The 25,972-nt window shown below is 40.5% G+C and overlaps 1 protein-coding gene across 1 annotated transcript in view; it reads right to left on the bottom strand.

Annotated features, from left to right (window-relative positions):
• FLT1 (fms related receptor tyrosine kinase 1) overlaps positions 1 to 25,972 on the bottom strand; it is a 218,462-nt gene that overhangs the window by 179,874 nt on the left and 12,616 nt on the right. Inside the window, exons 2-3 of the mRNA XM_054719726.1 lie at positions 5,461 to 5,557; positions 4,850 to 5,073 (exon numbers count right to left, since the gene is read on the bottom strand). Of these exons, the coding sequence (XP_054575701.1) occupies positions 4,850 to 5,073; positions 5,461 to 5,557 (321 nt within the window). The remainder of the gene's footprint in view (positions 1 to 4,849; positions 5,074 to 5,460; positions 5,558 to 25,972) is intronic.

The following is a 25,972-nucleotide window of genomic DNA, read 5'->3' as shown; positions in this document are numbered from 1 at the left end:
CCGCTGAGACGGAGGAAGAAAACCAGCTGCCTCACTCGGCTGCTAACACTTTCCCTCACTGCCCACGTAGCCGGGTGTGAAGGGGTCTTAGGTCGTTCACTTTAAGATGAAGAGAAGACTTCATGGATTACTGTGAGATTTAACTAGCATGATGTAAATAAAACCATTTGTTTAGATTAAAAGAAACTATAAATGTAAGAAATTATTAAAGGAAATTTTAATTTATCAGACAATTCAGTAATGAAGTGAAATAGCTAAATATAATTACTTGGTTGACTAAATTGAGTTAATGAATTACGTCAGAGGCTTTTCGGGTTTGTACAAGCAGTGATGATAAAGTGGTGATACTGATTTTCCTGTATACTGCATATTAGGAGAATGTCCACATAGTGCTCACGTGGGAGCTGTGCCTATTACACAGACGGCAACCACTAGCGTCTAATAGTGTGTTCATTATCCCTACACTGTAGATAAAGCTATGCAGCTCTGATTCTTTTTCTTAGAACCCTGTCAGACTACAAATCTATACCTTTTCAAAAGATGTGTCTGTGGTATTCCTCTATGGCTACTATTATTAATTTAATATCTTTTAGTATTAGTGCTATTGATTAAATTAGTCTTATAATTTTTCCAATGAACTTAAAAATAGAGCACTTCATATGTCCTACTAGAGGCCCGGTGCATGAAATTCGTGCACAGGGATGGGTGGGGGGGATGTCCCTCAGGCCAGCTTGCACCCTCTCCAATCTGGGACCCCTTGAGGGATGTCCGACTGCCCGTTTAGGCCTGATCCCACCAGGATCAGGCCTAAACGGGCAGTTGGACATCCCTCTCACAATCCAGGACTGCTGGCTCCCAACTGCTCACCTGCCTGCCTTCCTGATTGCCCCTAACTGCTTCTGCCTGCCAGCCTGATCACCCCCTAACCACTCCCCTGCCAGCCTGATTGATGCCTAACTGCTCCCCTGCCAGCGTGTTTGCCCCTAACTGCCCTCCCCTTTAGGCCTGGTCACCCCTAACTGCCCTCCCCTGCAGGCTTGATTGCCCCCAACTGCCCTCCCTTGCAGGCCTGGTCCCTCCCAACTGCCTTCCCCTGCTGGCCATCTTGTGCCGGCCATCTGTGTCCACATGGGGGTAGGATCTTTGACCACATGGGGGCAGCCATCTTGTGTGTTGGAGTGATGGTCAATCTGCATATTACTCTTTTATTAGATAGGATAGAGGCCTGGTGCAGGGGTGGGGGCCAGCTGGTTTGCCCTGAAGGGTATCCTGGATCAGGTTGGGGGTTTCCTTGGGGTGTGGGGTGGCCTGGGTGAAGGGCCTATGGTGGTTTGCAGGCTGGCCACGCCCCTTGGCAACCCAAGCAGAGGCCCTGGTATCTGGGATTTATGTATCTTCTACAATTGAAACTTTGTAGCCTGGAGCGGAGCCAAGCCTCCTGCTCACTCGTGGCCAGCAGCTATTTCTTTTGGGGTTTGTGTATCTTCTATAATTGAAACTTTGTAGCCTGGAGTGGAGGCCTAGGCCAGCCAAGGCTGCAGAAGGTTTGCTTCCTCCATTGCCAGGGGCAACTCTTGCCTCCTGCTCTTTCCAGCTCCGTAGCTGCCGCCATTTCTATTTGGATTTGTTTACCTTCTATAATTGAAACTTTGTAGTCTTGAGTGGAGGCTTAGGCCAGCAAGGGCAGGCGGAAAGCTTGGCTTTCTTTGTTACCAGGGAAACCCAAGCCTCTCTCCTGTTCTCTGTGGCTGTAGGCATCTTGGTTGGGTTTATTTGCATATTTGCTCCTGATTGGCTTGTGGGTGTGGCTCATGGGCGTGGCTTGTGGGTGTGGCTTGTGGGTGTGGCTCATGGGCGTGGGTGTAGCGGAGTTAGGGTCAATTTGCATATTACTCTTTTATTAGGTAGGATACTAATGTCCTATAAAATACAATTAGTGCATTTCATAATCCTTCTTCAAGAACATAGCCTTTGAAATAGACCATTTCCTGGTGTCTAACCAGATTGTGCAGGAGTTTTGAGATACTGGGACTTTTAACTTTATGCTAATGTTTTTGGACTATGCAGGACAGTAGGGATGATAAATATGAAACACAATGGCCATTACTCTCCCTCCCAATCTAATAACAGACATCAATCATTAGTCATGGCACTCTTTGTACTTAGCCTGGAATTTATCCTTAATGCCAATTTCAACATAGTATTTATTCTACACAGTCTGTTAATCCCTTCCTATATTCATTGAACAAATATTAGTGAATTCTTACTATATGAGGCACTGTCCCCCAGGGAGGCACATTGAAGATTAAAGGCATTTAAACAGGCATGGACCTTGCCCTCATGGGGCTGAGGTTACCAATTGATTTGACACTCACAGTAATGGTTGCTGGCCAGATCTGCTTTGTTGTACAGTTTAAATGGAAATAATTCTAAATAGGTAAGTTTCTCCCCTATAATCAAAGGGACTGAAGAAGGTGGGTTCTGTACGCCCTTACCTACTGACTCCATAAACCCACGAGGTTTGTTGAACAGTATAGGAATTAAAGATGAAAAGAGTTGAACATTATTTTTTGGGGGGAGAGAGAGAGAGAGTTGTTTTTTACTTATTTAAGTATTTTATTTGCAAGTCATATTATGATAAACGTTTAGGAGGTCATTTATGAGAATTTTATTATTAATGAATTTTACCCCACTCCCCTAGAAAGACAGAGATAAAGTGCTGTGTTTTTTTCCTTTACAAATGCCAGAAAATGCATAATCTACTGTGTGGAACTAGAGAAAGAGACAGATGTCTGCATATATACCCTTTTGTATATATGTCTGCATATATACCCTTTTCTACCGCTGTCAAACTTTGTACTTTCTCTCTGAGCTGCAAAAGTACATCTCTGAAAGTCTCTCCTTAATTCTGCACCTTCTCCGCCCTACCTGGCTTCCTGACTGTCATTGCCCTTCCCACCTGTAGCAGAGGCTCACTTCCCTAGGCAAAGATCCCTGTCTACTTTGTCATATTTTTAAGTGGGATGATTGCATTCCTAGGTCCTAGGTTTGATTCCTGGTCAAGGACACATAACTCAGTTTACATTTCATCACAATCAGGGCACATGCAAGAGGCAACAAACATCTCTCTCACATCGATGTTTCTCTCTCTCTAAATCTTTCTCTCTCGCCCGCCCTCCCTTCCACTCTTGCTCTAAAGATCAATAGAAAAAATAACCTTGGGTGAGGATTTAAAACAAAAAGATATTACTGCCAATATCATCCGATTGTTCTACTGTCTCCCAAGACTAATCCTGAATCTGCTAATAACATGCCATGCTCCGGTAAAACATTGTCTAATTGCCTTATTTCAAAAATTCAAAAAGATTTCCACCAAAATGTAATTCTATGTATCGCCTCCAATGCAAGGATCCAGTTCTTTCACTCATCCCATAATACATGTGTATGCAGGCTACTGAAATGTATTGGTTCGTTGTTTTGCTATGCTTTTTAATTTGCTTTTGTGCCTAAGGTGCCTACTAATTTTGCTTTATGTTCTCTAGGGCCTCATTTAAAAAAAAAAATTCCCTGCCAAGGAAGAACAATTTAATAGGCCCTCTTCCTTATACTTCTTCAGGGATCCATTTCTACCATCAGTTTTTATTTCTTTAAGGATTTTGCACTTCTTCCCTCTGAATATTACTTTTGTTTTTAGTTCTCTAAGGAAAAATAGTACCATAAAAATTATAACTGATAAATGACTCATTTTTACCTTTTGCCCTTATTTGCCCTATATAATGGCACATGCCAACTCTTATATCATTACTAGAGGCCTGATGCATGAAGATTCGTGCAAGAATGGGCCTTCCTTCCCCTGGCTGCCAGCACTGCTTTCGCTCTGGCCTGGAGCCGCCTTTCTGCCTTCTCACGCTGCCCAGAGGCCCGGAGTAGCTGGGGCGGTGCGGAATGCCTGCGTCATTACCATGGTGATGATGTAAGCATCCTGCCCCAGGCCCCTCGGTGCCTGCATATGCAAATTAACCCACCATCTTTGTTGGGTTAATTTGCATACTCACTCCTGATTGGCTGGTGGGTGTCACGCAGGTATGGTCAATTTGCATCTTTCTCTTTTATTAGTGTAGATACTGCTTAAGGAACATGAACTCACACAACTTCACCAACTGGAACCAATTTTGTAGCATTCAAGAGACAATTAGGAATATTACATTTATAAATTTAGTAGAAAGAACAACATTTTACAACTTTAACGTGTAAGAGCATGCAGTTGTGTTAAAGGACAAAAAACTTTTGTATTATATTTTGGGCTTCTCAGTAATTAAGAGATAGAACTAAAATTTTGTCATTCATTTATTCATCCAACTATGCGCCAGTCAGGATACTATTTTGTGAACAAAATAGGAATCTCTCCCTTCAGGGAGCATACAACTGACTGACCAATACATGAAAATTCTAATTGAAAAGAACACTCAAGAAATGCATTAAAAATGCATTCTAGCCCGGCTGGTGTAGCTCAGTGGTTGAGCATTAACCCATGAATCAAGAGGTCACTGGTTCGATTCCTGGTCAAGGCACATGCCTGGGTTGCAGCCTCAATCCCCAATGTGGGGCGTGCAGGAGGCAGCAATCAATGATTCTCTTCCATCCTTGATGTTTTTATCTCTCTCTCCCTCTCCCTCCCCCTCTGAAATCAACAAAAATATTTTTAAAAAATGCATTCTAAAAATTTCTACCTTTTCCCTGGGCCTTTTATTTCCCACTCCCTAGGAAAGCTCCCTTTCCAATGGGACAGGGTAGGTTTATGACTTCTGAGAAGCTATAAAAAACAAAATGTAGAAAATGGAAGTCTTACCATTAATAAATATATAGATTGTAGATTCTGTTAGCTTGTTCTTTGAAGTAGGAGATAGATACTTGCAGCTGTAGAAGCCGGTGTCATTTGCCTCGGCTGAGGTCAAGGTCAAAGTGCTGCAGAACTGCTTGCCGCCCCTTCCACAGGCATATTTAGTTATGTTCAGCCTTTTGCTTTCCTTACTCACTGTTTCAGGCAAAGACCATGAGTGGTCTGCTTTCCCCCTGCAATCACAGATAAGAAAATAAAACACAATTAGGGCTGGGGGCCAGCTCCGAGGCACCCATCTCATTAGGCAGCACTGTTCTGAGGTCCTTTCTTAAGTGTAGTCATCTCTCCCTTTACAGAAAAGCAAGGCATTTGGAAAACCTTTTCAACAACTCAGATTAAAGATGCAAAAATGTTTAGGGCATCCCTTCCCCTGTTTGCCTTTGAGTGAGTGAGTCTCTTCGGGAGGTGAATTTCCTCCATGTGAAGCAGGACATATGTGGTTTGCACTTTGCAAATCACAAGAGACCACTGAAGTCTCTACTTTTCTACTCTGAGAGGTGACATTTCTACTTCGCCTTAGGAAGGGCAGCCAGATTATCCCCAAACTGACAGTCACTTACCTGCATTTGATAGATAGCTTCTTGCCTGCTTGTATGACGTGCTGAGTGCCTTTTAAATTCAGTTCAGGACTTTTTAATTTTGAACCTGAACTAGATCCTGGAAAATAAATTTTTGAAATGTATTATTTGTAAGTTGCCCTTTCATCTTTTTTTTAAAGTCATATCTTTCCATAAAGGTGACTTTTCATCTTTATCTTAACTTTCATATGCAGGAAGGTACACCTAATACAAAGTTCTCTTAATTCACTACTTTTTTCTAGTCCAAGTCAGACTTGTGAATATTATATATATCCTTTTATGCAAAACTATAGGCCCGGTGCATGAAATTTGTATGGGGGGGAGGGGGGGGTTGTGTCCCTCAGCCCAGCTTGCACCCTCTCCAATCTGGGACTCCTCAAGGGATGTACGATCCCAGCAGGATCGGGCTTAAACAGGAAGTCGGACATCCCTCTCACAATCCAGGACTGCTGGCTCCCAACTGCTCGCCTGCCTGCCTGATTGCCTACTAACCACTCCCCTGTCAGCCTGATCGATGCATAACTGCTCCCCTGATGGCCCAATTGCCCTTAACTGCCCTCCCCTGCCAGCCTGGTCACCCCTAACTGCCCTCTCTTGCCAGCCTGGTTGATCCTAACTGCCCTCCCCTGCAGGCCTGGTTCCCCCCGCCATCTGCCCTCCACTGCTGGCATGGTCACCCCTAACTGCCCTCCCCTGCCAGCCTGGTCGCCCCCAACTGCCCTCCCCTGCAGGCCTGGTCCCTCCCAACTGCCTTCCCTGCTGGCCTAGTTGCCCCCAACTGCCCTCCCCTGCAGGTCTGGTCCCCCCCAACTGCCCTCCCTGCAGGCCTGGTCCCCGCTCCCCCCAACTGTCCTTCCCTGCAGGCCTGATTGCCCCCAACTGCCCTCCCCTGCAGGCCTGGTCCCTCCCAACTGCCCTCCCCTGCAGGCCTGGTCCCCCCCAACTGCCCTCCCTTGCAGGCCTGGTCCCTCCCAACTGCCCTACCCTGCTGGCCATCTTGTGGTGGCCATCTTGTATCCACATGGGGGTGGCCATCTTGTGTGTTGGAGTGATGGTCAATTTGCATATTACTCTTTTATTAGATAGGATGATTTAAATAATATCCAAAAGCCCATTATTTTAGAACATTAATAGATTTATACATGGTTCAAAATGCAATTACATTAAGACCACAAAAGTGTGAACAAAAAGGGGGCCATATACTACACCTGAGAGGAGGCCAGCATGGCAGCCTTACATACTTAGAGACCTAAAGTAATCACAGAGGATGGTCTGCACATCAAAGTTTCTAACTAAAAGTGGGTCTTGGTGGGTCAAGTCCTAGGCCTGTAGCTTCCTTGACAAAGGTCAGTCTTAACCTTAAGTGAACCTGTCCATTGTTGTTGTTGTTTTTGCATCTAACATAATATACCTTTGAAACATCAGAGTAGCCTCCTTTTCCAGACCTCTTAGGGCACAACTGCTGGCACCAGAGCAGGAGACCACAGAACCCCTCATTGTTATCTTTTCCCAAATACCATCTCTATGTGCCGTTAATGTTAAAACTATACTGTACACGCCAATGTAACAGGAGTATGTATCTCCATTTGACTTTTTATCCAGTCCCAGAGATTTCCCTGCTTTGCTTTCTCCCACCCCTTAATCTACCACTAGTGGATTTCATGTAGCCTCCTTATGTCTCCTCCTTTGATTGTAATGTATAAAATAAGCTGCAAAACTGCCATTCTCTAGAGCATTTTTTCAATTGGTTGAGATTTTGCTTCCTGGCAGTTGTCAGTTTTGCTCAAATAAACTTGTAAAAATTCCTCATAGGTTTGGATGTTTCTTATGTCAACAGTAGTAACTTATTAAAAACTCTCAGGATGAAATGTCAATGTCATCCAAAATATAGTTCTAATACCTGTGTGGGTCAACTGTATATACAGCCTATCTTTTTTTCTGAATACAAAGCATACAAATTTTCCTGGGTTCTAAGCAGAGCTCAGCCATTAGTTAAGTCATGATATTTTGGGCAAGTCATTTTCTTTCTGAACTATTTTCCTCATTTGGAAAACTAATTCTAGAACCAAAATCAGTTTTAGATGCCATTTGGTTTATATTAATACATAATCTCTAAATTCTCTCTATCATTGAACAGAAAAAACAAACAAACTATTCACTCCTACATGACATTTGACAAGCACATCTCATGAGGATTGTTGTAAGACAATAAAATAAACTGCAAACGTGCCTTATAATCTCTACATCTCTACACCACACAATAATAATATCCATCCTATTGACTGGCTGCGTGAGCCTGGACAAGTCACTCCTCTCCCCACAACTCAGTTCTCTTATCTGGAAAATGAGAGCATGGACTGGATAACCTTGGCTCTGACTTCCCATTACCAACAGTCCCTGTTTCAGGGCTACTTGAGTCACCTATACTACAGAGATTGATTGTCTCCTGAAGCTCTCATTGACTAGTCAGATGGAGCTCAGTAAATTAATTGCTTTTTTCAGATCAATGAATATATCCTCAGGTGAGGATAAAAAAAAAAAAAAAGGAAAGTTCAGAAGAAATATGAAGAAAGGGAAAACAATGCCATAATCAGCAGTCTTCTAGAGGAGCAGTTACAGAGGGGGAAGATTCTTGCATGCATCGCTCCAAGACCAGGCCAATGTGGCTGAGCAGATGGCTATGTGCTGGAGAGCAAGGAGCTGGAGTTTTATCTGAGGACAATCAGGGCCCAGAAAGGCAAATAAATTGTCCTTCCTCTTACCTTAGCTCATATAATAAAGGTATTTATTGCTCTAAAAAAAGAAAAAAAAAAGGTATCTCCACCTCCTTCTCCTCTGCTCCCCACTGCCCCTCCTCACCTTCCTTCTCCTCTTCCAGCTGAGGCAGTGCAAGGTCTAGTAAAAGCCCCGGATTAGCAGGGATAAGGGTTGGGGGAGGGAATGAAGATACTCTGGGAGGGAGGAAAGATACTCTGGGAGGGAGGAAAGTTAGGTACAGCCAATCTTAGGGAATGTTTTTTACTTTAAAAAATAGATTTATACAGTGGCTTTCAAGGTGGAAGATTGAGCTGGACAGTCCTCCAGGTTTTAATGTTAGATCTCAGGTCTGAGATGAGCTCTACATGTCAAATTCCACATTTAAGTCTAGCAGTGCTCTCTAGTGTTTCTCTTGGGTCCTAATATCTAAAAAAATAAAAAATGAAAACTAGATTCATTTGAAGGTCTGCAGCGCTGCATTTGAGGTTTAATTTCTCCATTTACTCACCATATGGCTTTTGTCATTACTGAATTTGTTGCTCCTTGTATCCTCCGGTGCAAAATTTGGGAACACACGCCCTTTCTCACAGGTGTTGGGTGTGGATTCAGTGCTGTGTCAGCTAGGTGGTGGCCACGCTGCCTGGCATAGCAGCTACAGGACCTGCTCCCCTCTCCACTTGTCAGGGAATAGTGTGCTGGGCATGTATTTGCAAAGATATTAAAGGAACATTTTCTGCTTCCCTGGTGTTGCTGATAATATAAATTAATATTATATGTAAAGTAACTTTTACATATAATAGGTTATGGTATAAAATTACTACTAGAAAAAAATGGCTCAATATTAACTAAGTTAAATTAAAATCACCGATTTATATGGATACAATGGGTCTATCACATCCCCCCACAGAACAAGTCAATCCATTCAGGCATCTCAGGAAAGCCTTCTATGCTTCACTCACATTGATGGGTCTCCTGAGGCAATGTCTAGCTCAAAATCAGTGATGCATGGGCACACGAGGCTTGTCTGAAGTCACGGCCAGTGTTTGCTAATACCTGTCCTGAGAAATGTCTAGGCCAGAATGATTTCTGCCCTTCTTTATGGCATGCAACGCTGGGGATTTGGTTGAGCAATTGTTCATGTGCTGGAAAAGACCCAGCACTACTTCCTGTGGAAAATTCTGGCATTGCTTGCAGGTAAGCTCTGTGGCTTGTGTGGAGCTGAGGGGTTTTCTCATCTAGGAGAAGCCATGGGGAAAAGGCTCCCTTTTCATGGTAGATATGGGCCATTCCCACTGCCTGCAGTTTTGGTTTCCAAATTGAATGAATCTTTCTTTATTATCAGCAATCCTGATCCTAATCGGAGAGAACCTTTGACCTCAAAGGATCACCCACATGCCAGCAGAGAGAAGATCCCATGAAGAATATGCCACCTGCGCACTCCTCTCTTCACTCCCATTCCATCCTCCAACCGAAAGAAGACAACACAGCTGAGTGATTTAATAAGACATTGTGACAAAAATCGGGTTATTGGAAAGAGTACAAGGAAAAGGCTAAGAAAAATATTTTGCTATATAATTTATCCCCACTGACATCAATTAACTTTGCACTTGGAATGAGGAAGCCAGATAAAAGAAGTTCATTAACACAAAGGAAAGGAGAAGTATAAGGAAACTGTATTTCCAAGGAACTGGACCCCGTGTACATCGCCATTCCTCAGTTAACAGGAAACTAGGTAGTTTCGTAAAGATCAATGGAGGTGCCAAGGTACAGTTTAACAAGAAAACTAATACCAGTAAAGTAAAAGAAAAGTGAAATATTTATTCTTCAAATGCTTTGAAATGACATTATGCCTTAAAATATTTATTCGAGGCAGTTTAACATCCACATACCTGTCTGAGTAATAATTTAACTAACATGTTTTGGATTACCTACTGCATGTCAGGTATGTTCTCCATCTCAGTAGTGATATATATAAAGATATAAATATGTCCACATATGGGTGCAGCTTCACACCCTTTGCAACTTAGTTTGATCTTCCTAGTAAGTAGCTTGGAATCACACTGCTCGTTCAGAAACAAATCCACAAGATACCTCATTTCCGAGGGTGGAGTGCTACAGTTTAACAATGACTCCACCATTGTGAAGCTCAGATGGGGATCAAAACAGATTGCCATGGTAACCTAGAAGTCCTGCTTACAAGAATTATTGCCCTCTCAGTGAACTAGGTGGTCTGTGAACTATTGTTTTCTTCTAAGTAAACTACAATATAATTATGAGGGGCAAAGAAATCTCCTTATATCAGGAAAATTATTAAATAAACAAAAAAACACAATGCAGAACATAGGAATACGCTTTATCACATACTTTTTTATTAGAAAAAACTAGTAAGCAGTGTGAGCTAATAATATTAAAAAAGCAATATGTGTCCTTGGACTTAGGTGAACACTGACATTGTGTTATCCTAGTCTGAATATTATTTTCATTGTTTGTCTGTTCTGTATTATCAGGTAGGTAAGAAAGAGAATCGAACATCATGACCCTTTAACAAAAATCCCTTCTCTCCCCACTGCCAAGCATTGGGTAGAATCCCCCCACATAGGCTGTCCTGGAATGCCACTCTCCATTCTTCACCTTCATCTCATGACAGCAAATGCAACACTTGATTGGACTTCAGTGGGAAGAGAGTAAAATTCCAAGGAAACTATGATTTTATTTTGCAAACACCTCCAAAGCCCAAATGATTAAGGCTCTTTTTTCAAAGCTACCATGCTGGGTCCTAAAAGAGTGAACTCCCACTATAGGTCATGAAGAACCACACACAGCTCATCATTTTAAGGCTGAGAGAAGACTCATATGTAAAGTTTGACTGAAACTACATGAAACAAACTGTCATTAGCCCAGCCGGCGTGGCTCAGTGGTTGAGCATCGACCTATGAACTAGGAGGTCACAGTTCAATTCCTGGTCAGGGCACATGCTGGGGAGTGGGCTTGATCCCCAGTATGGGGTGTACAGGAGGCAGCCAATCAATGATTCTCATCATTGATGTTTCTATTTCTCTCTCTCTCTCCCTTCCTCTCTGAAATAAATAAAAATATACTGAAGAAAATACATACAACTGCCATCTTATTGATCTAAGTGGAAAGTGCTTTTACTAGTTGAATGCAAATGTACAGTTTGAAATTGCATTCTAAAGATACTGATGACTAATAAAAAGACAGATAACCCAATTTCAAATGGGCAAAACACCTGAATAGACGTTTTCCCAATGAATGCAAAGGCCAGTAAGCACATGCAAAGATACTAGATGTCAATAGTCACCAGGAAAATGCAAATCAAAACCACAGTGAGATACCACTTCACACCCACTAGGACAGCTTAAATAAAACAGACAGACAATAACAGTGTTGGTGAGGATATGGAGAAATTGGAGCCCTCATGTATTGCTGGTAGGCTTGTAAGTAGTGCAATCACTTTGGAAAACAGTTTGGCAGTTCCTCAAATGGTTAAACATAATTTAAACATACAACCCAGGAACTCCACTCCTAGGTATCTAACCAAGAGAACTAAAAACGTCCTATATAATAAAAGCCCAGTGACCGAATGGCAGAACGACCAGAATGACTGTTTGACCAGTCGCTATGATGCACACTGACCACCAGGGGGCAGACGCTCAACGCAGAAGCTGCCTCCTGGTGGTCAGTGTGCTCCCAAAGTGGGAGTGCCACTTGGCTGACTGGGATGAGCAGTGCTCCCACAGCAGGTCGATCCCTGCAGACTACGCCCCGCACCAGTGCACAAATCCCATGCACCTGGCCTCTAGTGTCCATATAAAAAACGTATCCATAGCAGCATTACTAATAATAGCCAAAAAGTGGAAACCTAAATGGATAAACAAAATGTAATATAGCCATACAGTGAAATATTATTTGGCAATAAAAGGGAATGAAGTATTGATACATGTTATAACAGGGATGACCCTGAAAACTTAATTCTATGGCATGTGGAGGAAAGCCTACATGAGGACACAGTGAGAAGGCAGCCATCCACAAGCTGAAGAGAGAAGCCTCAGAAGAAATCAAATTTCTGACACCTTTGAGTCCAGTTTCTGGTACCGTGAGAAAATAAATCTTTCTTGTTTGAAAAGCAAAAACAAAGACAAAAACATTATGCTAAGTGAAAGAACACAGACACAAAAGGCTACTGATTATATAATTTTTTAATATGAAATATCCAGAGCAGGCAAATCCACAGAGACAGAGAGCAGATTGGTGCTCGGGAAAGAGGGGAGTGGAGAGTGACTAATAGTGGGCATGGGGTTTCTTTGTGGGATGATGAAAATGTTCTCAAATCAGATAGTAGTGAAGGTTGCATAAGTCTGTGAATATATTTAAAGCTACCAAATTATACAATTTAAAACAGTGAGTTTTATGGTAGGTGAATTTTTACCTCAATAAAGCTGTGATTAAAAAAAAAAAAAAAACTTGACTAAAGTAATCACAGAGTTAAGTTGAAGGCCTAGAATATCAAGCTATTTTGAACTTTGTTGGCACATATGAGCCCATTGGTGTTAGGTTTTATGTTAGTTATTTTTCTGGCTCAAAGCTTTAGAAGGCTGATTTCAGAGAAATAATTTTTCCTTCATGATCAATAACATCACTATTTATGTATTAAAATCTTTACAAACATACTGCAAAAAAATCACTGTTCCCCCAAATCACAATCTTTTTATGAATTTAGTTTAATGTTAATTTTAAATCACTTCTAATGGTATATTTTTAATTTTAACTGAATTCTTATATAACAAATTTTATTTAAATTGGAATTTTAACAGAGTCCCATTGAAAATTATATTGTGAGAGCTCTGTTCCCTTTTATATTAAAATTATTGATTTCTAATTTATTTGTTTTTAATATGAAGCTCTGTACATTAGTTTTATTTCAAGTGAGATACATCTGTCTTTGATTTCACAGACCTTGTTTCCAATAGTGCATAATCCTATGTGATAAATGACCTCTTCAGCTAAATATAAATCCCCAAGTATCATGTTTCTAAAATTTGATTTTAAGATCATGAGCCTCTACCAAGGTTGTGTGAGGTTAATTAAGCATAATTCATAATAAAAGATATTCTTTCCTCAAGATGTAGCTTATTAAAAGCTTAAGTCTCACATTAAATCTCATAAAATATATTTGGTTGCTGACAAGGGGGAAAAAAGGTTAAGAATGCAATTGCAGATAAACCAAATTTCCAGAAACTACCAACATTTTGTTTGAGATGCTAATTCCTGCAAGGCTCTAGCACTTAATAAAAAGTTACATCTTGGTCTTGACCTCTGTGTCATGCCACATGAAAGTGTTTATCGGGTAATATGAAGTGTACATTATAACTGAATACATTAATTAGCAAGAGGGCCTTCAGTATGTGCATTTTTCTTTCACTTCTGGGATGATAGAGCAAGAGTCCAGGGCTCATGTTCCATCTACCAAGAGACTAAATCAAAGATGGGAAAACCAAGGGAATCTGTATGGCAGCATTGTAACTTGAGTGCCACAATTAGCCATGACATCAGTTTAAAAAATGTTATTTTTCTCCCTAAAAAACTAGCCTTAAATCAAGGAAGCACCTAAACAAATGAAAGAATGTTTACATAGATACAAGCACACATAGGTACCTACCTACCCGTATGCACACTTTTCTCTTAGTGAAAACGTCGTTTGCTTTGGGTCTGGTGGGGAGGTGGGTATAGAAATGAAAGAGGTTTTTGGTGTGTGTGTCTTAGTCACATTCTTCATTCTTTCAGGCATAGAAAAAGCTTCTAGTGTGGGCTTTAGAAATGGATTGTATTGGACAATAGCACTTTTAGATGAGCAAATATAGCATATTATGTTAGGGTGACTGTGTCATTGACCTTAGAGTCATCCAAGGACCAGGCTTAGGTGGCTGCTGTTCAGCAACAACCCAGGATGAGGCAAAAGTTGGTTACAGTTGTTCATATGGAAAATAATGCAATAATTAATAAATAATAATACAAGAATAAGCGCTTTATAGTGTTTCGTGTACTCACAACTATAAACCTAGTTTTTCCCCAACCTATACACTTAATTTGTAGAAAGTTGCTAATCCCAGGGATTTTCTATTTTCCCGGACATCTTTACATTATGTTATATTCATCATTTTACCACATGGACCCACAAAAAGAACTCACTGGCTTTTTGCTTTGTAGTGTTTGCTATTGTAAGTGATCCCCAAATTATTAGATTTGAAAGTGTCTGGTCTCCATGTCTTAACATAAAATTTAAAGGTAATCATTTATATAGCTTTATGTTCTAAATTCAAGTGTAAAAAAAGTGATAAAACTTATTTTCAGTGTTTAATTTCAGGAGCTAGCAGTGCCACTACCCTATAGATACGTCCATTTAAATAATGCTGCTGTGGTTTGTTGTAAAGCTGCTTTACAATCCATGTTTTAATTGTCGGCTGTCCCATGCATAGATGTGCAGCACGTGGCACAAAGGACAATCCACAATGAGCCACTGCAGTGGGCAACATCTAAAATAGTCAGAACTTGAACAGTACTCATTCCATCCAGGCATGGGCTATTGGCTTTACTCATTTTTCCTTAAGCTTTATAAAAGTTATTTAAAAGAAAAAAATTCTGTGTGGTTTGAGATGTTAACCACGAGAAAAGTACTCTAATAACATTGACATTCCTACTATCACTGTTCAAGAGGGGGCACGTCTTCAGTGTACCTCTCGGGTTTTCACTTGACACTGGCTTCTCGGAGGGTCATGGTTTAACAGGGCACGTTCATTTACCACCAGAACTGTCACCAGGCTACCATCAGGGGTCTACCCTCCCAATGACCTGTCCCATGCACAGCTCCTTTTCATGTGACATCAGAGTTAATTAAGGTCAGTCAGTGAGAAATCTCCTGCTGGCCAAGGAGTTACCTTTTCCCAAAAAATGCTCTCCTCCTACACCACTGTCCTTTCACTGAACAGGTTGAGAAACCACCTCTGTAGAGCTGCCTAACTACGTGTCATTTGAGTTTACCAGAAGATGTCATCGACGTTATCTGAGCTGCCTGGAGCAGGGGTCAAGATCTGGTTGACAGTGCCTGAGACATAGCTCGGCAAGTATTCAGAAGAGACGTATGGTAGACCTTCATCTGGTTACAAAAGGGAGATGAACAGAACAAATGGTCTTTGTTCCCTAAAAATGTTGGGAGGACGGTTTCTTCTGTCAGGCAGGGCTTAGCCACGTCTCCATTTCCCTATCAACAGCAGGAAATGCATTATATCTGAGGCATGCTCCCCACTGGTCTACATTCAGAAGACTGTGGGGAGGCTGGGCCTGATGTCATCGGGTATAGAATGGATCATATCACCAGCAGTGTTATGCTGTTTATTGTTCATGTTGATTTCAGGCCAGAATATATTAACTTTCAGGTTATGAACACCAGAGAAAGATTGTTTAGTAGAGGTGCAATTTCAATAAACACATGCAATATACCTGTATGCAAGACTGTGACAGAGTGCTTACTGCTGAAAGAGCACTCAGACAGATGTGCATTAAGAACAGTAGTAATGTCATTAAAATGCTTGAACTTACACAGTTATTCATTTGGAAGCCTCAGATTGTATGTATGCAACCCATGATTTAAAGGAAAATTTTCTTTGCTCTACAAGGCACTGGGATTACAGTTTGTTCTACCACCCAATATTTTACCAATTACTCTGTGTCCATTACTGTTCAATGCTAAAGTTCTAGGTGTCTATGGAGATGATGACAGCAGGTTTCTGAGTTTCATGGACATGTTATCTGCATGAGCCCCTGTGGGTTCCCTTAAGAAGGAAAGCATCAGAGAAGATCTGGGAAATCCACTCAATATAAAAGCTTGCCATATAATGGTTAAAGTATATAAACTAGAATTGGAACTGTTAAATTTAGCTTAGCCACTGCCTATAACCTGTCATGCAACACAGATAACCTTCAGATTCACACAGCTTTTTCTAGGGGAAAATTATGGAGCTGTGTGTTGTGATGCTATTAATTAACCAGAAAAAAAATGCATCATGCTAATTTGCATTTTGAATCCAAAGTAATGCCTTTAAAATTTGTATAATAAAATGAAGAAGAATAGGCAGGCAGGCAAGCATGTGCCTTAACTGTGTAGCTATTCATGCCCAATGTTTGGTCTGTTCATATATTCTTCAACTTTATAATCAATTACAAATAATGAGAGGATGCCATCTATTTTGCATATAAAAATAGCGCAGAAATAAAAGGAGATTGGAAAGCTGAATCTGATGAAGTTCTGACATTACTTTAAAAATATTTTTATTGATTTCAGAGAGGAAGGGAGAGGGAGAGAGAGATAGAAACATCAATGATGAGAGAGAATCATTCAGCGCACCCCACACTGGGGATCGAGTGGGCACGTGCCCTGACTGGGAATTGAATCATGACCTTCTGGTTCATAGATTCAATCACTAAGCCACGCTAGTGGCCTGACATTAATTTTAAGTTTACTTGGACAGTTTATAAAATCCTAACTACATAGAAAACATTTTTCTGGAGTACTTTAGACTGTCTATAAAGATAGTGCTTTATAAATTCACTAAGAGGAAAGTTGAGATATCTCTGTCTTTATAACCAATAATATACACAAAACTCTCTGATCCTTGAGATTTAAATGGCCAAGAATGTGCAATAAAGTGATTCATCATGAGGAAATTGAATTTTTGAAAGCTATGCTAGCATACTTTCTAAGGCTCATTAAACACTATCCTTGACATTGTGTTTCAATATTGTGAAAATCAGTTTTCTTCTACATTAAATTATTTGAAATATAATTGCTTTTCACTGAGCATACTTTGGAGACTAAACCTGCTTAGACAATGGGATGGGTGTGTTGACTTAACTATTCTTTTTTAAAAATTCTGGATTCCTTCAGTTTCCATGTTTTCTTACAACTCGCCAAATTTACTTAGTAAATATTTGTAATAGCTGTTCCTTCTTAAGTTTTTACAAACTTTAAAAAAAAAATCTCATCTCAGATGGAATTAATGTTATACAAGTTTTGCTGAGAGTCATGGTTCTGGAAGGGAAAATAACCTATTAAAAGCAGTGTGCTTCCACCAGCGGTATCTCATCTTAAAAAATAATAATAATTTACTGAATGTTTTTCATTCATTTCAGTATTTGAATGAAGACCTTCCTGACAAACATCACAGGAAACTTTCTAGTCATTTGCACCCTAAACCTGGAGAACATTGTTTTTAATTCTTGGGACATTTTTACGCATACACTTTCATTAATCTATCTAGAACTTTGTTTCTAGAATTAGTCTTTTTTATATCATCCAAGATACTACATCTCTGATGAAAAACAAAACACCAATTTCTGTTACCAGTTGGCCATCAACCTAACAGGCCTTAAAATAACATATGAATCAGCTCATTCTGGGGGACAAGGCCAGAACAAATAGAAGTTACATAAAGCCAGAAGGAAGACGTCTGTGGAGATGTAGTAAGGTCCCTAGTATCAGCTCTGTCCCCACAAACTTAAACTACTCAACCCTTTGAAAGAGGCCCATGACTCTAGGAATCTGGGAATTCCTCCCTCATTTGTCTATTACATTCCCATATGACCACTTCCTCTCACTCCCTCACCTTTTTGATTTCTCCAATCTTTAGCCTTAGTATTTATTCTCCCATTTAATATTTTAAGCATATACTAAGAGGAGCATATAATAAGAAGAAAAGATTGCTTTCTTTAAGTTTCTAACTTAGGCTGAATAATAGGTAAGTAAAAACTATATATAGGTGTATGTAATTTCCTACTTATAAACTCCTTTTTATACAAATACGAGAGGCCTGGTGCACAAAAATTCATGCACTTGCTGGGGGGAGAGGGGGGCCCCTCAGCCTGGCCTGCGCCCTCTCACAGTGTGGGATTCCTCAGGGGATGTCTTTCTGATGGCTTAGGCCCGCTCCCCGAAGCCGCAGTCTGGCCTCCCTCTGTGGGAGGCGACCGGGCGGGAGAACAGGGGATGGCATCACCTCCATCACCCCACCTGCTGCTGCCACTGGCCTCCTTCTGTGGGAGGCATCCAGATGGTCTGATCAGGGGATGGTGCCAGCCCCCTGCCATCACCCCTTTGCTGCTGCTGGTCACCACCAGCCCCATCGCCGTTCCCTCCCTCTGCCTGCTGGCATGTGCCTTGGCTGGCCTGGTGCCGCCTGCTCGCCGGCCCCACCCCACGCCAACTGGTCATTCCACTGTTCAGTCAATTTGCATATTACGCTTTTATTATCTATACTAATAAAAGGGTAATATGCTAATTAGACTGGGAGACCTTCCAGACATCCTTTTGGACAAAGCCATGGTGGTGGGGCCAAGGCAGAGGCAGTTAGGGACGATCAGGCCAACAGGGGAGGGCAGTTGGGGATGAGCAGGCCAGTGGGGGGGCAGTTGGGAGCAATCAGTCCAGCAGGGGCGGGCAGTTGGGGTTGATCAGGCTGGCAGGCAGAGTGGTTAGGGGCAATCAGGCAGGCAGGCAGGTGAGCGGTTAGGAGCCAGCGGTCTCGGATTGTGAGAGGGATGTCCGACTGCTGGTTTAGGCCCGATCACACAGGGATTGGGCCTTAACCAGCAGTCGGACATCCCCCAAGGGGTCCCAGATTGGAGAGGGTACAGGCCGGGCTGAGGGACAGCCCCCGTGCACGAATTTCATGCACTGGGTCACTAGTATAGGATAAAATTACATTATATTTGTATGTTATCACAGGGAAGTACCAGCTGTGGAGGTAGCTAACCCAGCCCAGGGAGTGAGGAACTTCTCTCAGAAGAATGATATTGAAGGTGAGGTCTAAAGAAGGAGTGTGTGTGTGCTTGCAAAAAGGGGAACACCAGTGAGTCTTTCTCCTTCAAAGACTTTCAAATTTCCAAACCTGCTAAAACTCATCTTTACTTTTTAAGCAATTGTTACGAACTGCCTTTCAAAGTTTCTGGATTCTACAACTCTGCTTTCCTTGACCTCTTTGCTGAGAGGAGAAAGGCCTATTGTCTTCATATATAAATAAATATCTGACTTCACTTGCCACTAGAAAAAAATCCAAAAGTTAACATTTTCTAGAATATATGCCCAGGTCACATTGTAAAATCACAGAAGAGGCTTGGGATGAAGACACAGCAATGAGGGTCATAAAAGAAGACGATGGGATGTGATCCATTAGCCAGGACTCAACTTGTTCTCCCTTTTCACTCCTATTCCTAGCCCAAACCTTCTTATTCAAGATGGAAAAACAATGGTAACAACAGTTACATTACCTAGTATCTTTAGGCTGGGTTGGTGTACCTAGAAATTAAAGTTCCCCATAAACTGTCCCTCTTCTGTGCTGTTTGGAAATCTTGAACAGCAAGAGCATCCCAGCAGGAGGATCCATTAAAGGAAATATCTCCTGGGAACCATTTCTTTGGTGGCTGGGCAGTTTAGATCCTCATTCGGAAGCCTGAGTCTAGATTCAATTCAGGAGAACATGGCAAGCTCAACTAAGGATAAGAAAGGTGGCCCAAATGGAAGGAACAGAACATTTTAGATGTGTGGGGAGAATTATCACCAACTCTTGTACATATATCTGCCAACGTCCTTCACCTACACAACTCACACATAGTTTCTTAGAAGGAGAGCTAATGTGGAACTATGACTCCTTTAAAGGCCTCTGTGACTCAGCGGGGTGGTTAGGATACAGTTTCAGTCAGTTCAACCAGCGCTTGTTGCGTGACTACTATGTCCTAGGCACTGTACTGTATTTACAGCTGGAAGATGGCTCAAAGGCCTTGCAGCCCTGAGCAGCCTCCTAGGACATGAGTCATCTAGAAATTGATTATGAATCCCATCTAACATATTAGATGACTTATATAGGAGAATATATAAGTCAACAAATAGATATCACCTTAAATACAAGGCATTCATGCTAATTTCCTGAATGCTAAATGACTTTATGTGGCAAACACTTTGCATAGGGTATTTTTCATTTATGAGTTTTGAGAACAGGGAATGGGGGAGTGAGTGGTAGAACCACTTTTCATCTGTGTGTCAACAATGTGTGTCAAATATCCCCTAACACTTCAGAAGTTATAGGTACATTTAGGGTGCTAATAGGGAATAATAATTTAGTAATAAATAGGGGAATTACTCAATCCCTGTGGTCCCCCAGAATTTCCTATGGCGAAGATTTCAAAGCTATAAATATTTCCAAATAACAACAGAGAACAAAAATCCAATCCAGCAGTTGACATTAAGTGGAAAAGAGAGTTAAACAGTGTTTTCCAAAAAGAAAACAATACCATTAATCATAGTCCAAATGCTGTAACAGGGTTTACATGGCCTTTTAAAACTGTTTGTTTGCCATCTCCTCTAATAGATCCCTGCCTTCCCCTCTGTTTACATATATTTTTGGTGTCTCTAATGCCAACTTAGAAAAAGAAAACAAACATAAAAATAAAACAGTCTATATCTCACTCCTTATAATTTTCATCCAATGAGTATATCCATTTGACCTCTCCACTGTTTTTTTGGAATGAAAGATAAACTCCTCAATAGATGGCAGGATAGGATTTTTCTTAGATTGGGATAAACGTGGCTACATTCTGGTATGGAAACGTGTCCCTCTAAGTAGTAGAACAAGCCAAAAGAAAATGCTTTTTTCTCTTGACTTCTTGCAGGTTTGAATTCCTGAAAGGAATAATCCAAGGAAGAGCAAGAGACCCAAGGAGCAACAACAGGGCAAGAAATGTTTCCATTTCTGACAATAGTAGAAGGGCTGCCAATGAAACAGGGAAATCGAGGCTGTGGCTGTGCCCATCCCAGACAGAAAGCAATGCCTCCAGGAAAATGCTCTAGAACAGTTGTCTTTTTCTCAGACACAAGAGCTTGTTATTCTAAACCAGAAAAACCAAAGTGGCTTTATTTCCTAGATTTTAACATTCAAGGTATGTTGGGTAGATGTTGGTTTTGATTTGATTCTTAAAATAATCCTCAACCAAGGATATGTTTATTGATTTGAGAGAGAGAAAGAGAGAGAGAGAGAAAGAGAGAGAGAGAGAGAGAGAGAGAGAGAGAGAGAGAGAGAGAGAGAGAAGAGAGAGATCATCAGCTGCTTCTCACACTCCACCTGGGAATCCAACCCTTACCCTAGGTATGTACCCTGACAGCACCCTGACAGGAAATCCAACCCTCAACCTAGGTATGTGGCCTGGCCCAATGAAACCACAACTTTCCTTTACACAGGAGGACACTCCAACCAACCGAGCAACCGAGCCACCTAGCCAGGACAAAGGGCACTGCTTTTAAAATCAGAAAGATGAAGGTTTGTGAATCCTAGTCTGGTCACTCCACAAAGGTGTGTGACGCTCAGCAAATCAGTCTGAGCTTCCAGGTTTCAGTGGGGGTAAAATTAAAAGGGCACATGCTCAGGAGATGCTGGTTGGTGTATTCCTGCACCTTTCCCTGGGGTGGTATTAAGTGGGCCCCTGTCCCAATCTAGGTAGCATCTACCTTCACAGTCAAACACATATCAGGGTCCTTCCTTGTACTCATTTCCTTGAGAAAAAGCTCCAAGTCTTTGAGGTTTCTGGGATCTAAAAGGTGCACAGAGAAGTAGACACTGGATTCCTGGAAGCAGCCTGAAAGAGGACACAGACAGCCCAGCTTTCTCAGAGGATCTGCATGATGAGGCCTTTTCTAGAATCAAAGTGATGGCTGATCTCAGCATCCTTTTGCTTTAGTTTATTTATTTATTTTATCTTTATTGTTGAAAGTATGACATGTGTCCCCTTTTTTCTCCCATTGACCCCTTATAGCCTATCCCTGTCTCCCTCCCTCGGCCCCAGGCCTCCACCACCCCATTGTCTGTGTCCATTGGTTATAGATATATGCATACAAGTTCTTTGGTTGATCTCTTTCCACCCACCCACACCTTCCCTCTGAGATTGGATAGTCTGTTCCATGCTTCTATGTCTCTGGATATATTTTGTTCAGCAGTTTATTTTGTTCATAAGATTCCACATATGAGTGAGATCATGTGATACTTGTCTTTCTTTGACTGGCTTAGCATAATACTCTCCAGGTCCATCCATGCTGCATAGGGTTAAGATAGCCTTCTTTTTCATTGCTGCATAGTATTCCATGGTATAAATGTATCACAGCTTTTTTATCCACTCATCTACTAATGGGCACTTGGGCTGTTTCCAGGTCTTAGCTATTATAAATTTTGCTGCTATGAAATAGGGGTTCATATATTCTTTCTGATTGTGATTTCAGGTTTCTTAGGATAGATTCCTAGAAGTGGGATGACTGGGTCAAATGGCAGTTCCATATTTAATATTTTGAGGAAACTCCATATTGTTTTTCATAATGGCTGCACCATTCTGCATTCCCACCAGCCGCGTACTAGGGTTCTCTTTTCTCCACATCTTCGCCAGCATTTGTCATTTGTTGATTTGTTGATGATAACCATTCTGACAGGTGTGAGGTGATACCTCATTGTCGTTTTAATTTGCATCTCTCTGATGATCAGTGGCTTTGAGCATTTTCTCATATGTCTCTTGGCCATTTACCGTATATATCCACTTTGGAGAAGTGTCTATTTAGGTCCTTTGCTCATTTTTTAATTGTATTGTTTGTCTTCCTTTTGTAAAGTTGTATGAGTTCCTTATATATTTTGGATATTAACCCTTTATCAGATGTATCATTGCCAAATATGTTTTCCCATACAGTGGGTTTCCTTTTCATTTTGTTGATGGTTTCTTTTGCTGTGCAGATTTTATTTTGATGCAGTCCCATTTGTGTTTTTCCCCCCTTAGTTTCCTTTGCCCTAGGAGGTGTATCCACAAACATATTGCTATAAGAGATGTGTGAGATTTTGCTGTCTATGGTTTCTCCTAGTTTTTTATGGTTTCACATCTTACATTTAAGTCTTTTATCCATTTTGATTTTATTTTTGTGTATGGGGTAAGTTGGTAGTCTAGTTTTATTTTTTTGCATGTATCTGTCTAATTTTCCCTATACCATTTATTGAAGAGACTGTCTTGCCTCCATTGTATGCTCTTGCCTCCTTTGTCAAATATTAATTGAGTATAATGGTATGGATCAATTTCTGGGGTCTCTGTCCTGATTCATTGATCTATATGCCTGTTCTTGTGCCGGTACCAGGCTGTTTTGATTACAGTGGCTTTGTAGTATAATTTGATATCTGGTATTGTGATCCCTCCAACTCTGTTCTTCTTTCTCAAGATTGCTGCAGCTATTTGGGTTCTTTTTTGGTTCCATATACATTTTGGGGGGATTTGTTCTAGATCTGTGAATATGCCATTGGTAATTTAATAGGGATTGCATTGAATCTATAGATTGCTTTGGGACATTTTAATTATGTTAATTCTACCGATCCATGAATACAGTATATTCTTCTATTTGCTTATATCTTTTTCCATCTCTTTTTTTCAACTACATTCTGTAGTTTTATGAGTACAAGTCTTTTACCTACTTGGTTAAATTTATTTCTAGGTATCTTAATATTTTTTGTTGCAATGGTAAACGGGATTATTTTTTTAGTTTCTCTTTCTGAGAATTCAGTATTGCTGTTTAAAAATGCTATCGATTTTTGGGTGTTAATATTATATCCTGTTACATTGCCAAATTCATTTATTAAATCTAGTAGTTTTTTGGTGGAGTCTTTTGGGGTTTTCTATATACAATATCATGTCACTTGTAAATAATGAAAGTTTTACTTCCTCCTTTCCAATTTGGATGCTTTTTATGTTTTCTTCTTGTCTGAAAGCTGTGGCTAGCACTTCCAGTATGATGTTGAATAAGAGTGGTGAAAGCTGACATCCCAGTCTTGTTCCTGTTCTTAGGTGAAATGATTTTAGTTTTTGTTCATTGAGTATGATGTTGGCTGTAGGTTTGTCATATATGTCATTTATTATGTTGAGGTATGATCCATCTACTCCCACTTTGCTGAGAGTTTTTATAAAAAATGGGTATTGGATTTTGTCAAGTGCTTTTTCTGCATCTTATTGGTATGATCATGTGATTTTTGTCTTTCAATTTGCTTATGTGATATATCACATTTATTGATTTGTGAATATTGTACCAGCCTTACATCCCTGGAATAAATCCCACTTAATTATGGTGTATGACCTTTTTAATATATTGCTGGATCCGATTTGCTAATATTTTGTTGAGGATTTTAGCATCTATGTTCATCAGGGATATTGGCCTCTAATTCTCTTTCTTTGTAGTTCTTTATCTGGTTTTGGAATTAAGATAATGTTGGCCTCATAAAAAGAGGTTGGAAGAGTTCCTTCTTCTTGGATTTTTTGGAATAGTTTGAGGAGGATAGGTATTAGTTCTTTGAATGTTTGGTAAAGGTCCCCTGTGATGCTGTCTGGACCAGGGCTTTTGTTTGCTGGGTGGGTGGGGGGGTAAAGGTGGGGGTATGTTATTGCTGCTTCTGTTTCATCAATTTTTATTGGCCTATTCAGGTTTTCTGATTCTTCCTGATTCAGTTTTGGAAGATTGTATTGTTGGCATATAGTTGCTCATAGTATTTTCTTACAATTCTTTGTATTTCTGTGATGTCAGTTGTTACTTTACCACTTTCATTTCTGATTTTAATTATTTGGGTCCTCTCACTTTGTTTCTTAATGAGTCTGGCTAAAGGTTCTTCAATCTTGTTTATGTTTTCAAAGTACCAGCTCTTGGTTTCATTGATCTTTTGTATTTTTTTTTGGTCATTTACTTCTGCTCTAATCTTCATTATTTCCTTCCTTCTACTTGCTCTGGACTTTTCTTGTTGTTCTCCTTCAAGTTCTTTAAGTAGTAGGGTTAAATAGTTTATCATTAATTTTTTATTTTTTTTTATTTTTCAGGTAGGTCTGTAGTGCTATGAATTCCCTCTCAGGACTGCTTTTGTTGTGTCCAGAGATTTTGGGTTGTTGTGTGTTCATTTTCATTGGTTTCCAGAAAGTTTTTTGTATCTTTCTTGATTTCATTGGTAACCCATTCATTATTTTATAACATGCTATTTAGCCTCCATGTGTTTGAAAAGCTTTTGAGTGTTTTTAGGGTAGTTGATTTCTAATTTCATTCCATTATGATCTGAGAAGATTCTTGATCTCATTTTAATCTTCTTGAATTTGTAGAGACTTGTTTTATGTCCTAACATGTGATCTATCTTTGAGAATGACCCATGTGCATTTGAGAAGAATGTAATTCTGCAGCTTTGGGATGAGATGTTTTAGAAATGTCATTTAAATCTGATCCAGTATATCCTTTAGAGTCACTGTTTCCTTGTTAATTTTTGTCTGGAGGATCTATGCAGTGAAGTTAGTGGGGTGTTAAAGTTCCCTACTATGACTGTTTTGCTATCAACCTATCCCTTAAAGTCCTCCAGAAGTATATATTTAGGTGTTCCTATATTGGGTGCATATATGTTTACCAGGGTTATATCCTCTTGCGGATCTATCCTTTTACTATTATGTAATGGCCCTTATTGTCTATTGTGATGGCCTTCATTTTGAAGTCTATTTTATCAGATATGAGTATTGACACCCCAGCTTTTTTGTTTGTTTGTTTCCATTTGCATGGGAACATATTTTTCCATCCCTTCACTCTCCTCTTGTGTGGATCTTTTATTCTGAGGTGGATCTCTTGTAGACATCATAT

The sequence above is a fragment of the Eptesicus fuscus genome, chromosome 7 (assembly GCF_027574615.1).
Source record: "Eptesicus fuscus isolate TK198812 chromosome 7, DD_ASM_mEF_20220401, whole genome shotgun sequence".
Classification (NCBI taxonomy): Eukaryota; Metazoa; Chordata; class Mammalia; order Chiroptera; family Vespertilionidae; genus Eptesicus; species Eptesicus fuscus.
This window is presented reverse-complemented; position numbering and strand designations above follow the sequence as displayed.